This window comes from Lagopus muta, chromosome 2 (assembly GCF_023343835.1).
Source record: "Lagopus muta isolate bLagMut1 chromosome 2, bLagMut1 primary, whole genome shotgun sequence".
NCBI lineage: Eukaryota > Metazoa > Chordata > Aves > Galliformes > Phasianidae > Lagopus > Lagopus muta.
The window spans coordinates 75144292-75165005 of NC_064434.1; the positions used below are offsets into that span (position 1 = coordinate 75144292).

The 20714-nt window shown below is 35.6% G+C and overlaps 1 protein-coding gene across 5 annotated transcripts in view; it reads left to right on the forward strand.

Moving 5' to 3' along the window:
- SDCCAG8 (SHH signaling and ciliogenesis regulator SDCCAG8) overlaps positions 1 to 20714 on the forward strand; it is a 100493-nt gene that overhangs the window by 780 nt on the left and 78999 nt on the right. For 3 of the 5 annotated variants that reach the window (XM_048937582.1, XM_048937584.1, XM_048937583.1), the window contains exons 2-10: positions 7090 to 7269; positions 7400 to 7482; positions 9312 to 9425; positions 9829 to 9954; positions 10258 to 10377; positions 11651 to 11715; positions 14088 to 14276; positions 16207 to 16345; positions 18225 to 18377. In XM_048937582.1, the coding sequence (XP_048793539.1) occupies positions 7090 to 7269; positions 7400 to 7482; positions 9312 to 9425; positions 9829 to 9954; positions 10258 to 10377; positions 11651 to 11715; positions 14088 to 14276; positions 16207 to 16345; positions 18225 to 18377 (1169 nt within the window). Of the gene's footprint in view, positions 1 to 7089; positions 7270 to 7399; positions 7483 to 9311; positions 9426 to 9828; positions 9955 to 10257; positions 10378 to 11650; positions 11716 to 14087; positions 14277 to 16206; positions 16346 to 18224; positions 18378 to 20714 lie in introns of those variants that run through there. The other 2 variants (XM_048937586.1, XM_048937585.1) reach the window with 2 other exon arrangements.

Genomic DNA, 20714 nt, shown 5'->3' on the forward strand with positions numbered 1-20714 from the left:
CTCTAGTCCTATCATTAGTTACTCTGGGAGAAGGGGCCAACCCCTACCGCACCACAACCTCCCTTGAGGCAGTTGCTAAAAGCAATAAGGTTGCCCCTGAGCCTCTTCCATACTAAACAAGCTCAGCTCCCTCAGCTGCTCCCCATAAGACTTGTGCTCCAGACCGCTTTGCTTTGTTGCCCTTCTCTGGACATGCTCCAGGGTCTCAGTGTCTTTCTTTTAATGAGGGACCCAGTACTGAACACACAGCGCTCAAGGTGTGGCTTCCCCAGAGCTGAGTACAGAGAGATGATCGCTTATTTGCTCCTGCTGGCAACACTATTTCTGATACAAGCCATTGGTCTTGGCCACCTGACCATACTGCTGGCTCGCATTCAACCAGCTGTTGACAAATGTATCCAGGTTCTTTTCTTCCATGCAGCTTTCAGCCACTCCACCCCAAGCCTATTTTGTTCTTTAATTGTGCCATGCCTGACTTGCCTTTTCATTTTAGGCGTTGATGCTCAGTTTGTACTGGCCTCCTGAATCGCTGTAAAGCTTAATGGGTGACACTCGGGCAGTGGCGAAGGCAGATTTTTTGTGTTCGTTCTCATCTAAGAGATGTGTTAATGCGTTTAACTTCCAGAGTATGCAACTTGCTCTGTTCATACTGCATCCTGCTGGGGCATGTGGGAATATATGTTTACAGTGGTTACATTGAGCTGCCTGAACTGCCTTCAAAATAGGCTGTTCTCATCTTTCTTAGGCTGTGACAGCGGGAAAAGCCAAAAACCTTTGAAGTTCAAGTCTACTGTGCTTTCTTTCCCTATGTTCTCCAAGCTTTAACATATTTAATATTTCTTTTGCGTGTGTAGTTTAGTAAGTTTGGTTCTTTTCTTGATTCAAACCAGGCTTTTCATTAAAATATGCTTTTGTAGCATTTTGCAACACAAATCCAATTTTTTTTAATTATTTTGTCTTAGGTTTTTTGTGCATTTAAACTGTTCCACTGAAATTTCACTTTCTGTCAACTAGAAAATCTGTTGGAGTTGCTTGGGAACTGTTGTATATCTAAAGATACATCTTCATAGTCATTATGAGCTCATAAAATTTTAATATGTGGAGTTCAAAGCATGCCTTTGTACAAAGCTGTTTGGAGGCTGTAGGTGATGGCTTTATATTTCATGTAACTTTAAAGGGCCTTTCTCAAGAATCTTGCATCTTGGACTGTTTACAGGAGCTCATAATATAGAATGACTGGATTGCTTCACTCTGGATCCGCTGTGGTTTTTAAATCACTTCAGAACACAGCTTTCTATTGGCTGTTTCATTTCCCTCTCTTTTTCTCACATTGGTCCCAGTAGCTTTATGATTCATTGTGGAATGAATGGATTTATTGCTCCATGAGCTGATGAACCTAATTCTTTTCCAGTCTTAATTACGTAGTTTGAGATTTTTGTACAAGTTCACATCATTTGTGTAATTGGGATTCTGAAATTTCAGGTAGCATTTAGCACCTTTAATGTTTTTGATAGGCAGCGTTCCTCAAGTGCAGTCCTTGACCTTATGTGGATCCTGGCTGATGCATTGCAACAGTTCCTCTTGGATGTAGGCTGATACGTGGCAGGAGGTCAATACCATCCATTCTGGAGAGCAGAAGAATCGTTTTATGGCCTTATTCAGTGAGATGAAAGGGTGTATAAGTTCTCAAAGATTACCAGTTACTCTTCAGTGCAGTGTCCTTTGTTGTAAAGAGAATTGCCTCAGGAGACTGGTTTGTAGGGAAGTCCAAGCATTCAGCAAGCCAACTACGATGGCCAGAGGGCAGAAAGCCAGACAAAAAGTGTGACTGAGAAATAGGTTGTCCTAGAGCCCACTAGAGGGATTTCTGATGGAAGTACTAAAGGCCTTATAGCAGGGATTTTCTTGATGAGTCTAAGACTTTGTATAATTAAAGTCTTTACCGTTGTGTGTAATGTGGAGTTAGGAGGGTGGTATTTGTGCAGTGGGTTTATTAGGTTACTATGTAAACTTTCACTTGAAACTATTTCAAATGAACTTCAAAATACTCAGGAGGTAATAGAATTTATGTTCAAAAGTTATCCCAGAAAGGTATTTTCTGCTGCAGAGTAAGAGTTGTGCTATTGTAGTCATATCAATTATGGTGGTCATGACATGAATGTCCTGTGAGCCTTCTGCTCTGTCCGTGTCATGAACACTGCTGTTTGAATGGCCAGAAAGCATCCTAGCTAGAACTGATTCTTCAATATTATCAAATAATCTGGTGAGTGCAAATCTGTTTATGAAGGAGGATTTTTTTAATCGACCTGTCAAAATCATAGAATCATAGAATTGCTCAGGTTGGAAAAGACCTTAAAGCTCATCGAGTGCAACCACAACCTAACCATACCACCCTAACTCTTACAACCCTCCACTAAATCATGTCCCTGAGCACCACGTCCTCCCTGAGCACCACGTCCAAACAGTTTTTAAACGCATCCGGGGATGGTGACTCGATCACCTCCTCGGGGAGCCTTATTCCAATGCTTAACAACCCTTTCTGTAAAAAAAACGTTTCCTGATATGCAACCTAAACTTACCTTGGCGCAACATGAGGCCATTTCCCCTCATCCTGTCACCATTGGGAAGAGACTAACCCCGTTCTTGCTGTAAGCACCTTTCAGATATTGGAAGAGAGCAATAAGGTGAAGACTCAGCCTCTTCTTCCTGAGACTAAGCAGCCCCAGTTCCTTCAGTTGCTCCTCTGTCCAGTAAATATTTTAAATACTACTAGTTACGTTTTTTAATGTAGAGACTACTAGTCTTATTAAAAACAAACAAACTAGGCAGTTGTCCTTAGATGATAGTTAAAGCAACATTTTTTGCAGAGTTATTTTTTTTTAATGTCTGTTCCTTAACACTTCTCCCACCTGGGGTTTTTTCCATCTCCTGCAGCCAATTTTGTTGTTCTGAATGGTTGTTTCCTGTGCTAAGCTCTCCATTAGGTCTTAGAGTATTTTCTGTGGCACTTCTGAGTACATGAATGAGATAACTTTGGTGCTTTCATTTGAAGAATTGCTCTTCATAGACAGTCTTGGGCAGTGCCTGAAAAAACATCTGTTGTTTAGGCTGTGCAAACAGGGTTCAATGCCTTCTCTGTTTTTTTCTGTGTTCCTTTCAGTGATGTATTGTTCACACAATTTTATTTTTTTCCTCCAAAGCTGAGTACTACTTACATGGAAATACAGCAAGCTTTTTTGTGTTGAATTTAATTTCAGAGTTTTGACTCTAGCCTTTATTTATTTATTTGTTTATTTGACAAGTTGAATGCATCAGTCATATCTCCAATTTAATAGAACAAAATACATTCTACAGTAGCAGTGACATGCTGCTAAAAAAACCCCTTGTACTAATTGTATTTATATAAAGATACTTCTCTGAAGAAAGGATACCAGTATTAAACCAGATTTAATACTTAAGATGAAAGCTGATACGTCAAAGAAAAAAGGAGCATTGGGTTTTCTTGCTGGCTTGTGTTTTTTCGTGATAGGATCATGGAATATCCTGAGTTGGGAGGGAACCCAGGGATCATTGAGCCCAACTCCTGGTTCCACTCTAGCACATCTGAGATCCAAACCCCGTGTCTGAGAATGCTGTTCAAACACTCCTTGACCTCCAGCGGGTTTGGTGCCATGACCACTAAATACCTAAAAACAGAAAGCATTATCAGTTAATAAAACGATTTGGGTTTGGTTTTTTTTTAATTTTCTTGTCAGTCCAGATAAGTTATCTGTACAAATTCTTAAATTGAATTTACATACATATTTTGACATTTCATATTTTTCATTCTAGGAAACAAATGAAATATTTTTTGAAGCAGGTTTTCAAGCGTGTATTTTAATGGGTAGTACGAAGATGCATCAGATCCTCTCTAGTGTAGGAAATATTATAATTACTTTTATATGTCTGTAGGCAACTTAAAAAAAAAAATCTTAATGAGCACTGGAGGGGGAAAAAGCATAAGGAAAAAAAACAGAGATCAAGGCTTTCTTTCTCCACTGCTGATAGTATCTGCATATTAGATTTGACTGCTTTCAGAAATCCTAGATTGTGTTATCATTTTGATTTGTTTCCAATTAAAATTGAATGTTTAACACAATCAGTGCTCTTTTGTGTGTGGGATCTGGTTGTGGAGATCTTCGTATTACACCTGGATGTGGTGTCTGTGCTGGAGGTTGTACCAGATGGCCTCCAGAGATGCCTTCCAAGCTCAGCCATGCTGCGATTCATCTATATCCTTAGCTCTACCTATGGGAGATAAGACATCAATGACATTTTATCATGCAATGGAAATATATTCTCAGATATTGTTTGTAAAGTCTTAAAATGCAGAAAAGAATATGACAATAGATATGCAGGCAATGTTGGGCAATGCGTTTTTACTGAGAGCAGCCTTTGTAAAATGTGCTGTTATAGGAGTAGCTAACTGAAAAAGTAGACTGGCTGTGCTAGCACTTAGAAACTCATGGCTTCATTTTAAAAATTACTGTGAGATCTTTAAGTAAAGATGCCTCAGTCTCCAATAGTTTGCATCCACAGTGGTTCTTTCTGCTTCTTTCATGCTTAGAAAGAACATTTGTTGCTTTTATCAATGTAAAATGTGTACATTCCCACTTGTTAATGTTTATTCTTTTATCCTAATGCCCCCAAATGATGTACTTAGAAAAAGAATTGTGCATTTAGCCTTTTATATGTCTAGTTCAACTCGTACTCAAATGAATGTTAGCTGTTTGGTATTGAAAGCTCCTAATTCCCAGTTCCCCGGTAGTGAGCTTTTTCCTTATAGCAGCAGCCTTTTTAATTATGAAACCAGAAAGCATTTAAGCAACTTTGTCAAATATTAATGAAGCTTTCAAAAATATTTCAAAAATATTCTAGAGACACGCAATGTTTAGCCACGAAAAACAGACATCAGCATGTCGCAGATAATGTTTTTATTATGTTTCACTACTACTCCTGCACACTTTACTTTGTGGAAGAAAGCATATACATGGACATGTACTTTGTTTTGTTTTTATTCTTTTTTTTCCCCTACTTGCTATGGAAGGAAAACTAGAATTCAGGGTTCTCTGACAGAGGCCTACAGTGAACAGGAAAATCAGGTGCATTTTCTAGTTATCAAATGACTCTCCATGCAATACTTTAGCTGACATTGAATATCTTTTGGCAACAACTCATTGCAACATAGTTTACTAAATATTCAAGCCATTGCATGAGTGAGATACAGTTACCATTTGTCAATTAACTCTCCCAGTCTCATAACATCCTGTAATCCTTAAGAATGGGTAACTTAATTATGCCCATTAGCTAATAGAAAAATGTATGACCTAGATTCTCTTGCCTGAGCCACCACCTTGTGAAATATATTTGGGTTTGTTATAATAAATTATGACTGTCTAAAATGTGCTTTTGCTTCTTCTCTTACACTAACTTGGTTAGAGCATGGAGTACCTGAAAATCAGAAGAGGTAAGACTGGTCATAAGATTAATGGGCTTTAAAAATGAGCGCTGCGGAAAGATTAATATGTGAGAAGCAACTCATGATTCTGTGAAAAACTAGCATTAGTAAAATGTGAGACAGAACTGGCACACTGGGTTGAAAGCCATGTTCCTAAATAGAATGGTGTTGGTGTCTTATTTGTATTTTATGAACTGTAGGTGAGTTATGGCAATGCAGAGAAAAGGACTGTGAAAACTGTTACAGTCAGGGAAAAAAAAGTATTTCCTAATTTTAGTCAAGGTGATGTATTTGAACTTGAAAAAGATAGGCAAAGTGAAGCTAGATATACATACTTAGCTTTTGTTCCGACTTGAATTGCTGCTCACTTTGCTGTTTGGAAGAGAGGAGCTATTAATATTTTTAACCTTCAGCACTTATACTCTAAGACATTTGCTTGTTCTACCAGCAAATGCTGAACAGTGATTTTTTTACTTTTTTTTTTTTTTAAATTCAAAATATATTTTCAGGTAGGTGTTTCTGAGTTCACTTGGTATTACAGCAGAGCCCAGAGATCTTGCTTTTTGATTGTTGCAGGAAGCCATACTCCTCTAGGCTGCTTTCCTGTCTGTCCTGTCTAGTTTGTGTATGTGCACTTAAATGGAAAAGGAATAAACTACTGATCTCCATTTATACATAGGTGATGGTAAGAAAGAAGTGATAAGAGAAATAACTGATGGAGGTCCTACAGTGTGGACCAGAAATATTGTTGTTTAAAGCCAGGCTCATATTTTCTAATTCCTTGTTCATTTTTCACCTCTCAGTCTGCAAGTTTTTCCAGTTTCTTTTCTGACATACTGGTAATGTTCAGGTACATTGGTATAATGTGGCGTTTATGGTTTTCTATTTTTATGAAGGTAGCAGAATAAAAAGAAAGATAAAAAAGAAAATAAGTTCAATGCACTGAAAATGAAAAAAGAATGTTATTGTAGCACTACCATGTCCATTCTTGAAAGGATTCATAGAGTATTTTGGTTTATGTGGAAAGAGGTGTTTTCTGTTTTGTTTTGAATAAGCGTTATTTATTTTTTATACTCATTCAGAAGTCAAATGTCTTTATTTATGTTTTATGTTGACTGCATTTGCTGAATTTTTATTTCAGTTATTTTTCAGTTATATGAGGCATTGCTTTGTTATGTAAGGTGTCGCCATGAGAAATCACTAAACCAATCCTTAGAGTCTGATCCTGTGCATTATATGAAATATAGAATGAGCATTATGTTTGAAATACAGTAAGGTATGACTATAGTTGAAGCTTCGTAGTAGCAATTTTTAATACTAGCTACTTGTGCTGCTGTGAAGTCATGTTGTATTGACAGGCTGACACTCTGTTCGTAACTTATTATTTAGAAATGTAGTAAATGTTGCTTCCTCAAGTTGTGACCTGTCGTAGTTTTGGCTGTTTGCATTATGTAATTGCTTTCAGTGGCTGGCTTAAGATGAAGCAGTCAAGTTAGACAGCTGCTGAATGCATTTAGTTCTCACAGTTTCTTGCAACTTAAAATATTTCCTTTTATGTTGTCTGCTGTGGCTAATGATATGATTGTTTGCAGAGCGTGCTAATGAAAGTATCCATCAGCTGAAATATGCCTTGGAGGAAAGCCATTTCACGGAGAATGAGGATAAAGTTGGATTTGACCAGTCCTCTGTGGACAAGAGCAGTGATGATGTGGACAGATGCAGTGACAACAGTGGCGATCCACCCTGGGAGGAGCTACAGCACAGTCATGCAGGTAAGATTACTCTGAAGGCAAACAGCTTAAAAATGTTAAAAACAATATTAAATTTATTCATTCGTACTACCAATATTTTTGCTTATAACCAGTGTGTTTATTTGTGTTTTTTTTTTTAATCTCTTCCTAGTTAATCAACTTAAAATTTTGTTGCAACATCAGGAGAAGATGGAAAGTGAAGCCTCTCCATCAAGGAGGAAGATGCAATTCCGAGTATGTTTCTTTTTGTTTCTTCGTGTTATTTGAATGAATGACATGCATGCTGTGGTATGTTTTCTACTGTCCTGGAAGAATTAGAGCTCCTGAGCCATTCTTACAATCTGAAATTTTGATTCTCAGTGATATGATCTGAACTTGGTATGTTTATGGCCATAGCAGAAGAAAAATCTCAGATACTTGATTAGGCATTTCCTTCTAGTTGATCATGATGTGTGTTCGTGACAGTTCATATTACTTTATCTTCTCATCATCTGAACTCCACTGCAAGTTCATCCTTTTTTCTTTTTTTTGGAAACGGTTGGGATTGGCTAGATGGTCAATCCATGTAGCACCAAGTATGTACCAAAATGCAGTGGTCTGTCTGCCAAGTGGAGAGGGCACCGTTATGCACGTTTCTCAAATTTATTCTCCTTGCAGCAGAACTGCTCTCAGAACATGCACTCAGCCAAAGTGGGTTACATTACAAATTTAGTGTCTACTTTGTGTTTTTCTGGATGGTTCTGGAAAACCCCGTATTTATCTCAACTGCAATTCTGGGTGAAACAAGGGTTGCTTTTTTTACTATGGTCAAAAATTATATTGGGTATAATTTGAGAAAAAGGCTGTTGTTGCTAGAAATTTCTGTTGCGTTTGCTGGTTTGATTATTCATTCTCATTTAAATGTCAGCATAGAATCATAGAATGGCTTGGGTTGGAAGGGACCTCAAGGATCATTAAGCTTCAACCCCCTGCCACAGAGTTCTGGTTTTAAAACCTGTTTTATCTTAAATTTTTTTATCTTAAAGTTTTTATCTTAAATGTTGGACAGGGAATCTTAGAAGCTTGCTGTTGAACATAAAACATCTTCCACCAATTACTCTTCTCGCCAGATGCACATTTTGTGTATAAGATGTAATAGCTACCCCATAGTAGCATGAATTTTTAATATATATATGTGTGTTTATATATGTATATATATATGTTGTTATTTATTTATTTATATTTTTTATTGTGAATATTTAAAAATAATTTTTTAAAAACAAAGATGTAGGTTTCTGAATCTTTTATGAGGTCTGGGAGACTTAGGTGTCTGACTGTTCAGTTAATTCCTGAAAATTACATCTGGGACCTTTAAGACTAATTAATTAGATCAGAATGAATTACAATATGCAAAATAGGTGTGTAATGTCAACTCTAAATTAATCCTGTTTTCAGATGGCCAAGGACTCTTGCTAATAGGATAAAAGAGAGGCTATGGTTTTTGTGAAACCATTTCAACTGTGATTTTAAGGGTATTTTAATAATAGATTTAGTTATACTCTTGTTTAATTTGTACACTGTTCTTAGCTGTAAATGCTGTGAAGTTATAGAATCTTAAAATCTCATATTCTTTGATAAATATTTGTTAGACATCTTCCTGTGTTTCTCTGTGGCTATTAAAATTGCAGACATACTCGTATTTCTGCAGCAATTATTAACTAACATTTAGAGGTGTATCCTTTGATGCATACCAATTAAAATTCAAGATATTTCAATATTCATTTCACAGAAGAAAATACCCTCCAACATTTGTCTAAAATGAATAATAAATAGTGTGTGAATTTCATTTGGGCATTGGTTGATGGCTATGTTCTATAGATGTGCTTATTCAAGCAGTAATATGTTTTGGCAGAAATGGCATATTTAGGGTTAGAATTTCTTGCTGTTTCTCCCTTTCTCATGACCTGGTACCTGGTGGGGTGTGTATTTTATTAAGCATAGGCTGTATGCTGTGTGCAAGTGACTTCTTATTGCAGTAATTGGTAAACCAGAAAATAACACACACTGTTCTTTACTTCGTTCAGAAAACCCCAAAAGCTGCAACAGAAGACTTACCAGACCCTTCTGATCTTATTCCTAGAATTAATGATCAGTCTCAGTACATTAACCATTTAGAAGCAGAAGTGAAGTTTTACAAGGTATTTATTACATAATATATTTCAGCTACTGAAACCCTGATCCCCCAATTATGAAGAGTTGCTTTAAAAAAAGCTTGTGCTTAGTCTTGAGATAAATTGCTTCAATGACCAAAAATGAGTAAACCACAGTTCAATAAACACTGAGCTTTGTTGCGCATCTTGGTGTTTATGTGGTGTTTGAGGACCTTCAAAGATGTTTTCATTTCATCTTACAAATACAAATAAGTGTATTTTTTAAGAAATGATTATTTTGTAACTTGTTTTTATACAGATTTTTTTTTTTGAGTGTTCTGATTTTGTTTGAAAAAGCTGAAATAGTTGAAAATATTTATCTAATCTTTGTTCTCAAGAGGTTGATGATTGTCTTAAGGAACCTTTTACATGCAGTTTCTCTGTCTCACAGGAGGAGTTGTCTGAGGTGAAAGATCAGGTTCGAGTAGTTATACTTGAAAATGAAGACCTCCATCAGAAACTGAAATTTTTGACTGCAGAATATACCTTGGGAGAACAAGCTCTTCCAGATACCTCAGTAAGTTTTTATTCCTCTTGTTAGTTCGCTGAACCCTGGTTAAAACAACTCCTATTAAGGAAAGCTTATATAAATGATTATCTTCAAACTGAATTTTAGTCAAAACAAAATGACAGTTTGAAAATGTGAATTCCTGTATCATCACAGATCCTTAACCTAATGAACTTGTGTACTGGTTCTCACATTTTACTGTAATTAAATTTACAACATTTAATATTTACATAATTATTGTTTGTTTAAAAATACAGCGTACATAATTATAATTGAAGCACTAACACATTTTTGTTTTTGGCAAATAATCAGAACTCCAGGCATAATGACTTGAAGCTGCATCAACCTTCTATACCATCATCAGCATATAACAGAGATCCAGCTTTGGTTTCAAAAACTGTTGGAGAAGTAGAAAAATGGCATATAGAACTGGTTGGTATTAGGATTTTTTTTACTTTTGGAAAAGCATTCAGTACTGTTATTGCTTCAATTTTGTAATAAATTTATGGAAGGAGTTTTGGTTGGCTGAACCTTAATTTGAGATCAAATTTTACTCTCTTAAACCTTATCTCCTCGTCATTCACTAATTAATATTATTCTCCAGTTAGACACAGATGCTAGGCTGTAGCTGCAGGTGTTGATTTCCAAGAGATAAGTCTTGGTTCAAGAATATCAGGTCAGTGATGGCTCCACTGTACTTTGGAGGTTCTTGGCAGTAGCACAACACATAAACAGATGGAAACCAGCTGCTGTATTTTAGGCAGGCCTCTAGACAAGCTTGTTTGCAATGAGTTTTCCTGCTTCCAGAGCAGAGTAGGGTCAGTAAGGTACGAAAGTGGCTTTGCTCAGTCTGTCTTCCCTGGCCTGAATTACACTTGTGGTTTTAGAGATACCAAGAACCCTTAGTGATTCAGAGCCTATCCTGTTTCCTTTGTTTGGGACAGTATTCTAGATTTATTTGCTCTAAAGGAACTAGGTGACATTGCCATCTTTTGGGGAAGAAAAAACATGGATTAATTGAAAGTTTTGGGATGCTTTTAATCATGCTTCTGGCACATGTTTAGCTGAAAACATATTCAATTATCAATAACACCAATTTGACAGCTAGTTTTTTACAATAAATGCACTTTTTTCCCTCAGTAATATTTAAAGTAGGAGTATTGTAGGATTGTGACTTCTTTCTAAGCATCATAGTGAGCTGAATTTCTGATGCTTTCTTTGGCTTGCTATCATCATTGTGTTTTATCACTGCTGTGGTTGATTTATTTGTTTCTTGGTAATAGGAGTCCCAGGTAGTAGGAGCATATTATCATATTATGAAAAAATAGCTCCTCTACTTGAAGAATCTTTTATTTATGCAGGGTTGTGGGAGAGTAAAAGGAAAACTGAGATAAGATCATTAATTTTTGTAAATTATTGTAGATGGCTGACATTTGTGGAGCTGTAGGAATTTATATCATATGAGGAACTGGCAAGTTGTGTAGAACTAAGGAAATGGGAGGTTTATTCAAGTTGTGAACTTTAACAAAAATGTGAAATGCTTAGATTTCTCTGAGTCTAGTGATTTAACAGGTTTATATCTTCAAGGAAAAAATAAATATGGCTAATGTCTAAATTTATATGTAAAAACAGTACAAAGAACAAACCAAAAGACCCAATTATGTTTTGTTTTTTCTTCTTTTTTCTTCTTCCATCTTGTCTAAAGGAGAAACTAAAGCTTCTTTATCAGGATAAAATCAATATCTTGGATGCCCAAGTACAATCTCTAAGGTAGAGTGAGATATTTATTTTTTCTTAAAATTATGGTTGAAGAAATATTATCAACTCCTAACATGATGCATTCTTCATTTGAATTTAGATAACAGTGTGGTTAAAGACTGCATGTGATGTTTTCAAGTACTTTGCCTGAAAGCTGGTTTTAAAGGATTTATTTGTGTTTTCTCAAATAATTGAATGCATTGTTGTAAAATGTATGTATTGCCATACAATAAATTATGTCAAATTGTATTTACAGATATTACTGAGCCTCAAAACTTGATATGAAATCTTTTTTTTTTTTTTTTTGTCCAGTTTCCTTATGGAGACTCTGTGCCTGCTCTGATAATACAAACAAAGTAAAAAAAGAAGCTGAAGTTTTAATTTATGTGAGCTCTTTCACAATTAACTTTCTTCTTCTAATATCTGGTATCAAAAATTTTAGGAATCTCTGAGCTAGTTTAGGCCACATAATGATTTTGGCAGAGGGCAACAATAGTTCTGAAGTATGCATGCTGTGTTTCCAGTCGTAACCTGCATAGCTTCAGAAATAAAAATATTTGAAAATAGGTCATGCACTCTAAATGAGTGGTTTCATTATAGACAGCAGATTAGCAAAAGCAGCAATAGAGTCCAACGCTGTAGCATTTGGTGTTCTGGAATAAACTTCTTGTGTACTTGCATTCATGGTACTGCTGCCAAATCTGTTTAATTACGTTTTTCCCCAAATAATTTCTAATCCAATTTATCTAAAATTATGTAATTCTACATGTGTTTGTGTGCAAAAGGACTTACTGGTTTAAATATGCTATCTGCAGTGGTGAAATTGTAAGTGTACAAAGCCAATTGTGCTAGTCAAAGTATAGGAGAATCTTAAATTTCAGCTACCTCATCTCTTGGCTTTTTTCCCCTCTTGGCTTAGTGTTAAATATATTCAGAAAGAAAGATCAGAGGTTGAAATCATCTGAAAACTTCTAAAGGTACTTTTTGAATCTTCTCATTTCCTCCTAAGGGGTGTGATCTTTGAAAGCGTAAGTGCTTTGAAACACTTGAGATCTGGTGATTTTGCACTTTCAAGTGCAAAATTGTACTGTTTTCAGATGGAACCATCTCTATTTTTTTTTTTTTAATTTTAATTATGAATTTACACAGGACTCATCAGTTTCTGCCCTAGACTTCTTAATAATAGGTCTGTTGTGCCATGACTGTCCAAGGATATACCCAGGGCAAATTCTGTCCAGGCTATAGTGTATTCTATTTAATAGACCTACTACTAAAATAGGAAAAAAGTACACAGAAGCTTTCCCAGAAGGAAATATATGTACAGCATACATATCATGTGCTCAGTAAATCCAGTACAGCCAGAATGTGTCAGACTTGGTATGTGTATGCTGCCCAGATGGTCTGCATAACAAACCAAAAGTTTTGGATACATTGCACAATTTGTCAGATAGATCTTTATGTGCACAGTGTGCATTTGTCTGGAACTTCCTGATGTCAGCATTCTTACTGAGCTCTTCCTGCCATGACAGATGCTTGGAAATTCTAGAGAAAATTCTTTATAGAACCTGGTATAAATTTCAGAGAGAAGTACAGAATTTACCCTGTTTTTCTGGCGTTGGGGTTGACCTCAAGTTTATCCCTAGAGTGATCAGAGTGAATGTCACAGAATCACAGATCACAGAATGGCCAGGGTTGGGAGGGACCTCAAGGATCATGAATCTCCAACCCTCCTGCCACATGCAAGGCCACCAACCTCCCCATTTAATACTAGACCAGGCTGCCCAGGGCCCCATCCAACCTGGCCTTGAACACCTCCAGGGATGGACAGGGCATCCACAGCCTCTCTGGGCAGCCTGTTCCAGCACCTCACCACTCTCTCTGTAAAGGACTTGTGCTGGATTTTCTCTAGGAAGAGAATTGTCACTTGCTGGCTAATTTGAGAGTAGCGTGGAAAAGAGGAGCTACTGTTAATATTAGCAATAAGAGCAGGAAAAAAATACATTTTCATAGGATATTGAAATATTTGCATAGCCATTGTATAAAAGCATTTACAAAGTTTATTTTGATAATGAATCCTTTTTTTTTCTGTTCAGGAAAAACGTAAGACTACAAGTTGCATCTAAAATTTTCCATGTGGCTTTACTATTTTGTCACAGCAGATGAAACAATTTAATTTTGTTTTATCTATTAGTAATTTTGTTGGGACAGTTTAACTGCTATTTCTCTGTTAAGATTTTACACAGGCTACTGAAATGTGTAAAATAATGTACATTATGGAATTTATTACAGCAAAAAATTTTTTTGCATTTATTGTTATATTTTGCGTAGCTTGTAAAAATGTTTGGGTGTTGCTCAAATTTTTTTTCTTTATTTCTTCTTTTTAGGAAACACCTTTCAGAATCTCAGAAGAGATGTGAAGATTTGGAAGCAAGGTTAAAACACCAGAAATCACTTGTTTCAGCCACAAATTCTAGTCGAGTTGGTGGTCTTTGTCTCAAATGTGCACAGCAGGAGGCAATTCTTGCACAGACACATTCTAATGTTCACATGCAGGCCATTGAGAGAGTAACGAAGTAAGTTTGGGGATATTTAGCTTCTCATGAAGTAACAGTTGCTTACATTAAACCACATAGATTATAATGTGGTTGTATTTGTAGAGACATTTACAAGGCAATGGAGTCCCAAGTTCAGATTGTAATATGAAAATTAATGGCAGAATATGAGTGTAGGTCAAAGCCACTGTGAAATCCATGGTAGTTTTCTTTTTATTTCAAATGCAAAAGAAAGTTAGTCTTCATCTTATAATTGCGATCCCTTGGGATTTCCCCCACCAGACTGCTGCTAGCTTGTATTTACTGTGCTAATTCTACAGGTAAACCTTTCACTCTATCAGAGAAATCCCTGTTTTCCTTGAATATGTTTAATAGGTTCAGACTTTGGGATGGAATACTTTGCTAACTAATTCAAGGCAACTTCCTTTAAATCAGAAAGAAATCAAATTATTTTTAGCAACTGTTTTTAAATTGTGGCTTTTATTTAAAGAGTTTAGAAAATAACTGTACAAACTGAACATGGTATATGTGTTTTGTAATGAGATACAGTAATTCAGAAAGCATTAACTTTTTTTTTTGAAAAGAAATGCTGCTAGTCCATCGTATTCAGAAATCTCTCCATTTTTACTTGTTAGTAATAGTGACAGGATACTGCAGCTTTCTCAAAGTTGGTTAAACAGCCATCTGTCTATTGTCAGATACATGAAGATTTTTAGGATTTCCAGACTTTTAGAATGATTCTGCTGAAGAGGAGGTAGTGGGTCAATTAGAAGTGAGAAGTCTGAAGGGGCATAATACATACTGTTTGACAAACGGATGTGATCTCTATGTATTATATGGATGTTGGGAGGATTCATGTATTTTTCTGTTGTCACAAGTCCAAGAATTTTCTGGGAAAGCTCTCTGTTGCTGAAAAATCATGTTTCCAAATCTACTTTTTTTTTTTTTTTTTTTTTTTTAAGTAACTGTTGTCACAGAAACTATGGAAACTCAGCCAGTACATTTTTGTCACCTTGTGTTACAGGGCAGCTTGAAACAAAAGATTTGAGCTGATTTATTTCTTCCTCTTAAACCATCCCTCAGCAACATCTGAAATCAACTTCTTTATGGAAGTTATTAAAACAAAGATACTACAGTAGATATTTTCACAAGGACTAAGTAGTTTGTGCAAATGCTGCTAAAATGAATATGCAGAACTGTGTTACCATTCAATGCAGCAGATGCACAGACAAAACAGCAGCAATTTTCAATCTAGTTGTTCTGTAAATAGATGGAGACAATTATTCTCTCAGAACTGAAAAGCATTCACCATATGAAAAACAGTGGAATAGTTAAGTATCTAACTTTACTCATTTTGATATGGTTTGATATAGAGCTTAGTTTTTGTTAATAAAGAAGTTGTGCAGAAGTGTAGAATCCAAGAGTATTTTTCTTTAGCTCAGTTATAGTAACAGTAGCAAAGAGCTACTGTTTTGTCCTGATATATTCAATAATCTGAATTATTTTTGGAACTTAAATCCTTTCTTTCAATAATTTTTCCTTCCTATTTTACATGTAATGACAGGGTAATGCCATATTGCTTTGTTCTGATATTTTATAGAGCTTTTTTTTTTTTTTTTTAAAACATGGATTCATATTTTGTAATGTTACTCAGCTTCAGCACATTCGTGACCTGATTTCTTCCAGATTTACTGGTAGCTTCATTAACCGTCCATCCTGAAGCATAAGACCAATAGCAAGTGATAGATACTAACAGCTCAGCAGATACTAAGAATATTCTGTCTTTCGTGCTCAACCTGTACTGGTTTTAGTCTTGCTTCACTTAATATCTTTGTCTTTTGTCTGTTAATATCTATTTTATCTGTAAATATCTGTTTATCTAATACACCTGCTTTTCCCCTACTTATGGGAAGATACAGAAGAAATATGTTCTTTCTTTTTTTATGTGCAGAGAAAGAGATGATTTGATGGATGCATTTGTTTCAGTGAGGCGGAACATGAAAGAGATGCAGCAAAGAGAATCTAATGCATACGAGCAAGTTAAACAAGCTGTGCAAATGACAGAAGAGGCCAATTTAGAAAAAACAAAGGTAAAGTCATCAAAAAGATTAGAGCTTTTGAGTATTCCAAACTCCTATAAATATGAATTAGTTTGCAAGCTAATGAGAGAATGTGTGCATAAAACCTTTGTTACTGATGTGGTAGATTCAAACCGTGAATACTTTTGAGCAGTAACACAAACTCTGGATTCTTAAGTTGTCATCCAAAGCTGTGGGATGTATTGCATTCTGAGGCCATTATTTAAATTCTTAAGTGGTTTCAGAGCTAGATGATAAAAACTGAAAGGTAATTTTTTCAAAGGCATTTACAACATATAGGAAGATAATTGTAATCACACGGTCAGGGGGTTGGAATGGACCACAAGAGAACATTGAGTCCAGCCCCCCTGCTAAGGCAGTGCCCTACAATAGGTCACACAGGTAATATCACATTTATGAACTGCTCCTGAAAGAATATTTGAAACATTTATAAACAATTAGTTTTACCTCAAATTGGTGCAAGGCAAGAATTGATTAGTTATTATATAGGACTTCTCATCTTCAGAGTTATAAATAAAAAAAAAAAGCTTTTTGAAGCTTTTGGCAAGGGGTAAATAATAACGACAAAACCAGTTTTGATCTAATGCTTATGCTAGCCCTAGTTACTATAATTATTATCGATCTAAATTATTTCTTTGAGATTTAGTGACATCTACTGTATTATTAGTGAATTACTATGGAATTGAGTGGTTGTGGTTTGGGGATGTTTCTATTTTTTTTTTTAATCATTATTGAATTACTTGGTTTTTAAGTATATTTATTTTTAATGAAGTGCCTTTGTTTTTGGGTAAGATTGATGTAATGGTTCTAATGACCAAATAAGCAGTAGTGGTTGATATTACTTATCCAGTGCTGTAGGGATGTGTGTATGGAGTCTGTGATTCATAGGAGAAAACATAGCTTGAAATCCTACATACTTGTTAGATGTTGTTATTGCAGCTACAAGTTTTTACTCAACAGAGAGATGATGAGTCAGATTAGCTCACATTAGTGATGTTTTAAGTCTTTCATATGAGAAAAGCAGTTCTGTATGGTGGTTTTTTGCTTGACTAGTGTATTTATTTATTTATTTATTTTACAAATACTAGTATTTATCTTGGGAAGCACAAATTGGCTGTTTGTTTTTGTAAGTATCAAAGAACCACTTAGAAAAGTCCACCTGAGAAATGTGAGGGGGTAGCATTTAGAAGCCCACTTTATTACATTTTGATTATCCTGTCAGACTATCTGACCTCAGGTATTTATTTTTTAAAAAGCATCATTTTTTCCTGATTTTTAGTTGTTTCTGTTCTCAGAGGCAGGAGGAGATCTGGAGAGGCTAAACTTGCTTAGCTGCAGTAAATCCAGGAGTGTTTTCCGCATAGATTTCATAGAGAATAACTTTTTGAACTACTCATATAGTAAAAACAGAAGTTTGAGAGGAGTTGGGTATAGGAGGCTGGTTCTACAGATGTGCATTCAGGAGTTTTAAATGAAAGGCAAGTAATCAGCTGTAGAAAAACAGCTTCTTATTTGGAAAATATACCCTGCAAGTGCTTTCTTCTTTGCCCTGACTTCTAAATGCATTCAGAGATGCATTTAGAATTACAAATCGCAGTAGGGCATGTTTATACAAATAAATGTATGTCTGTTTTCAATTTGTCAGTCCTATTCTAGATGTTAATAGGTGGGATTGCATAAACATCAAAACTACATTAAAAGGTAAAAACAAAACAAAACAAAAACTAACAGACAAACAAAAAAACACCAACAAAAACCATCCTAATAGTGAATTGGTTTCTCTGAACACATTAGATACATATTGCAGTAATTTAATGTTTTATTTTTTGAGTAAGAGAAACCTAATTGTTTTTGTATTTTTCTTTATTAGGCTTTAGTTCAGTGTGAGCAACTGAAAAGTGAAATGGAACGCCAGAAGAATCGTCTTGAAAAGGAGCTAGCTGTCCAGCTCAATAAGAGGACTGAAGAAAAAGAAGCTCTGCGGGAAGAAATGAAGAAAGGAAGGGAGAACTTGGCAGCAATGGTATGCATATGATTTTTCCTATTTGTATATACAAGGAGCATAGAATTTCTCTAACATTACTGTTTGGGCATCCTTTATTTTGTTTCTATTTTGAATTTTCGATCTCAGTAAATCTGTTCTAACACTACTTTAAAGCGTGATTTGTTCCTGGCTTCTTATAAGGAATAGTATTAGGTTGTCAAGTTGAACGTTCAAAATTTTGTATGTGTGAAGGTTAGGACCTTGTGCTACGTAATACTTACATTATATATCAAAGCTACAGTATTGTAATTGCATTTTAATATGGTATTTTTTTAGAGAGATCAACACTTAATTTGCCCATCTACAGAAATGTGGAGGAATCTTGTTTAAAGCAAAATAAAACAACCTTATATTAATGGAATCTTTCAGACAGAATCTCTCTCATTATTTATATTGAGACTGACTGACCGAGACTGACTGACCGTTGTAGCATAATCTTGCTTTAGACTTCTAGATCCAAGTGTAATGTGAGTATAAAGCACAAGAGTTTTCTGCCAAGTAACATATACAGAGGAAGCTTCATCCTAACATCAGTAAACCTACAGGACATTGGATTTAGAATATCTTCAATCATTTTATGGTGGAATTTTGGGAATAGTACAGTGAATTTCTCTTCTGACTGTAGTTTTTTTTCTGTATTTATTGGCTCTTTTTAGAAATAAGCCATATAGTAATATGACCATATATAGCATAGAACTAAGAGAAATATGGTTGTATTTCTGGTATTGTGAGATAATATTCTGAAGCTGTCATAGGAATTTAAAGTCTTCAACTCCAATTCTAGATATAAAAACAAGAATTAAGTACAGTAATGAGGATTGAATATTTTTAAAAGTAAGCTGTTACAAGAGGTCTTCATAGATCTGTTGGCTAGGCAAATAGAAATTAAAACTTAAACTGCGGACAGTGAGCCGTCGTTAAGCAGTAAGCAGGTTTTTGTTTAAGTCATTGCTGTCTGTTGGAAGTTATCCTTAAAGACAAAATTATTAGAGGGTGTCCAGAGGAGGGCTATGAAGATGCTGAATGGTCTGTAGGACAAGACATGTGAGGAGTGACTGAGATCTCTTGAGTTATTCTGCCTGAAGAAGTGGAGGTTGTGGAGAAGCCTCATGGTGGCCTACAGCTTACTTACAAGGGGAGCAAAGACACTGATTTCTGCTCTCTGGTTACAGTGACAAGACCCAAGGAAATGGCATGGAGCCATGTCAGGTGAGGTTCTGGTTGGGGATTAGAAAAAAGTTCTTCAGCATACGTAGGCCAGATGTTTGGGCTCTGGAGTGGGGCTCCCCAGGGTGGTGATTCTGGCCTTAGGCGTGCCAGAGTTCAAGGAGTGTTTGAAATTCAGAGTTCCTGTATAGAGCCAAGAGATGGAGTCAGTGATGCTTGTGTGTTCCTTCCAACTTGGTATATTCTATGATTCTGTGCTTACATCTTTAGTCATTTAGATTTATTTCAGAGCAGAATATGCACTCTAAAATACAGAGTATTCAACAAGCATGTTGTACTTTTCTTCAGCAGAATAATTCATTCCTTCATGTCAGTACATCACCTTGTATTTCATCACAAACTGCTGTGCTGTGTTTTACTGAAACTGATCTGAAGTCTTAGGAGTTGTAGTCTGTCTTTCTTCTTTTCAATTTTTTTTCCAAATCCCACATACACATTAAATGTTGCATATTGATACTATGATGATGTCATTCTTAGTAATTAAGAAAGATACAGAGTGACTTTCTAGAAAACTATGATCTGTATGTATGATTTAAGTCTAGTATTATTCTACTAGCTATTATGCTTCAGGAAAATGAAATGGTAGAAATAAGGGTTGACTTGATGCACTGTATGCTATGTGAGTATTTTATCACTTTCTTTAAGAAGTCATTTGTTTGAGGGAAAGAAAGAGCATGTTCCAAAATTCAGGTGGATATATAATAAGTGAAGGATAGTTACGAATATGTAATCCTCTAGGTTTGGCTTTGAATTCCTGTAAGTTAACCTAGAACTGTCAGACACCATTATTTCCACTTACATTAGTAAGCTTCAGGGCTAAATAGCTGAAGGGTCACTGTCTCTGTTTTATTGTTACATTTTTTTCCAGTGTTCAGTAAAATTTGATCTGAATTAAATTTTTAGCATACTACTTCTATATGCTTTTTGTGTTATGCGTTGATTTTTCAGTGCGAAAGTACTGTCTGAACTTGGAATTAATTGAATATGTATACTTACAATGGCAGTTGTCTTTTTGCTGGTGCAAAAGATAGTTGGGGGAATGTTGTTTTGTTGAAACCAATCCGTATAAGTACAGATAAGAAGGTGTTA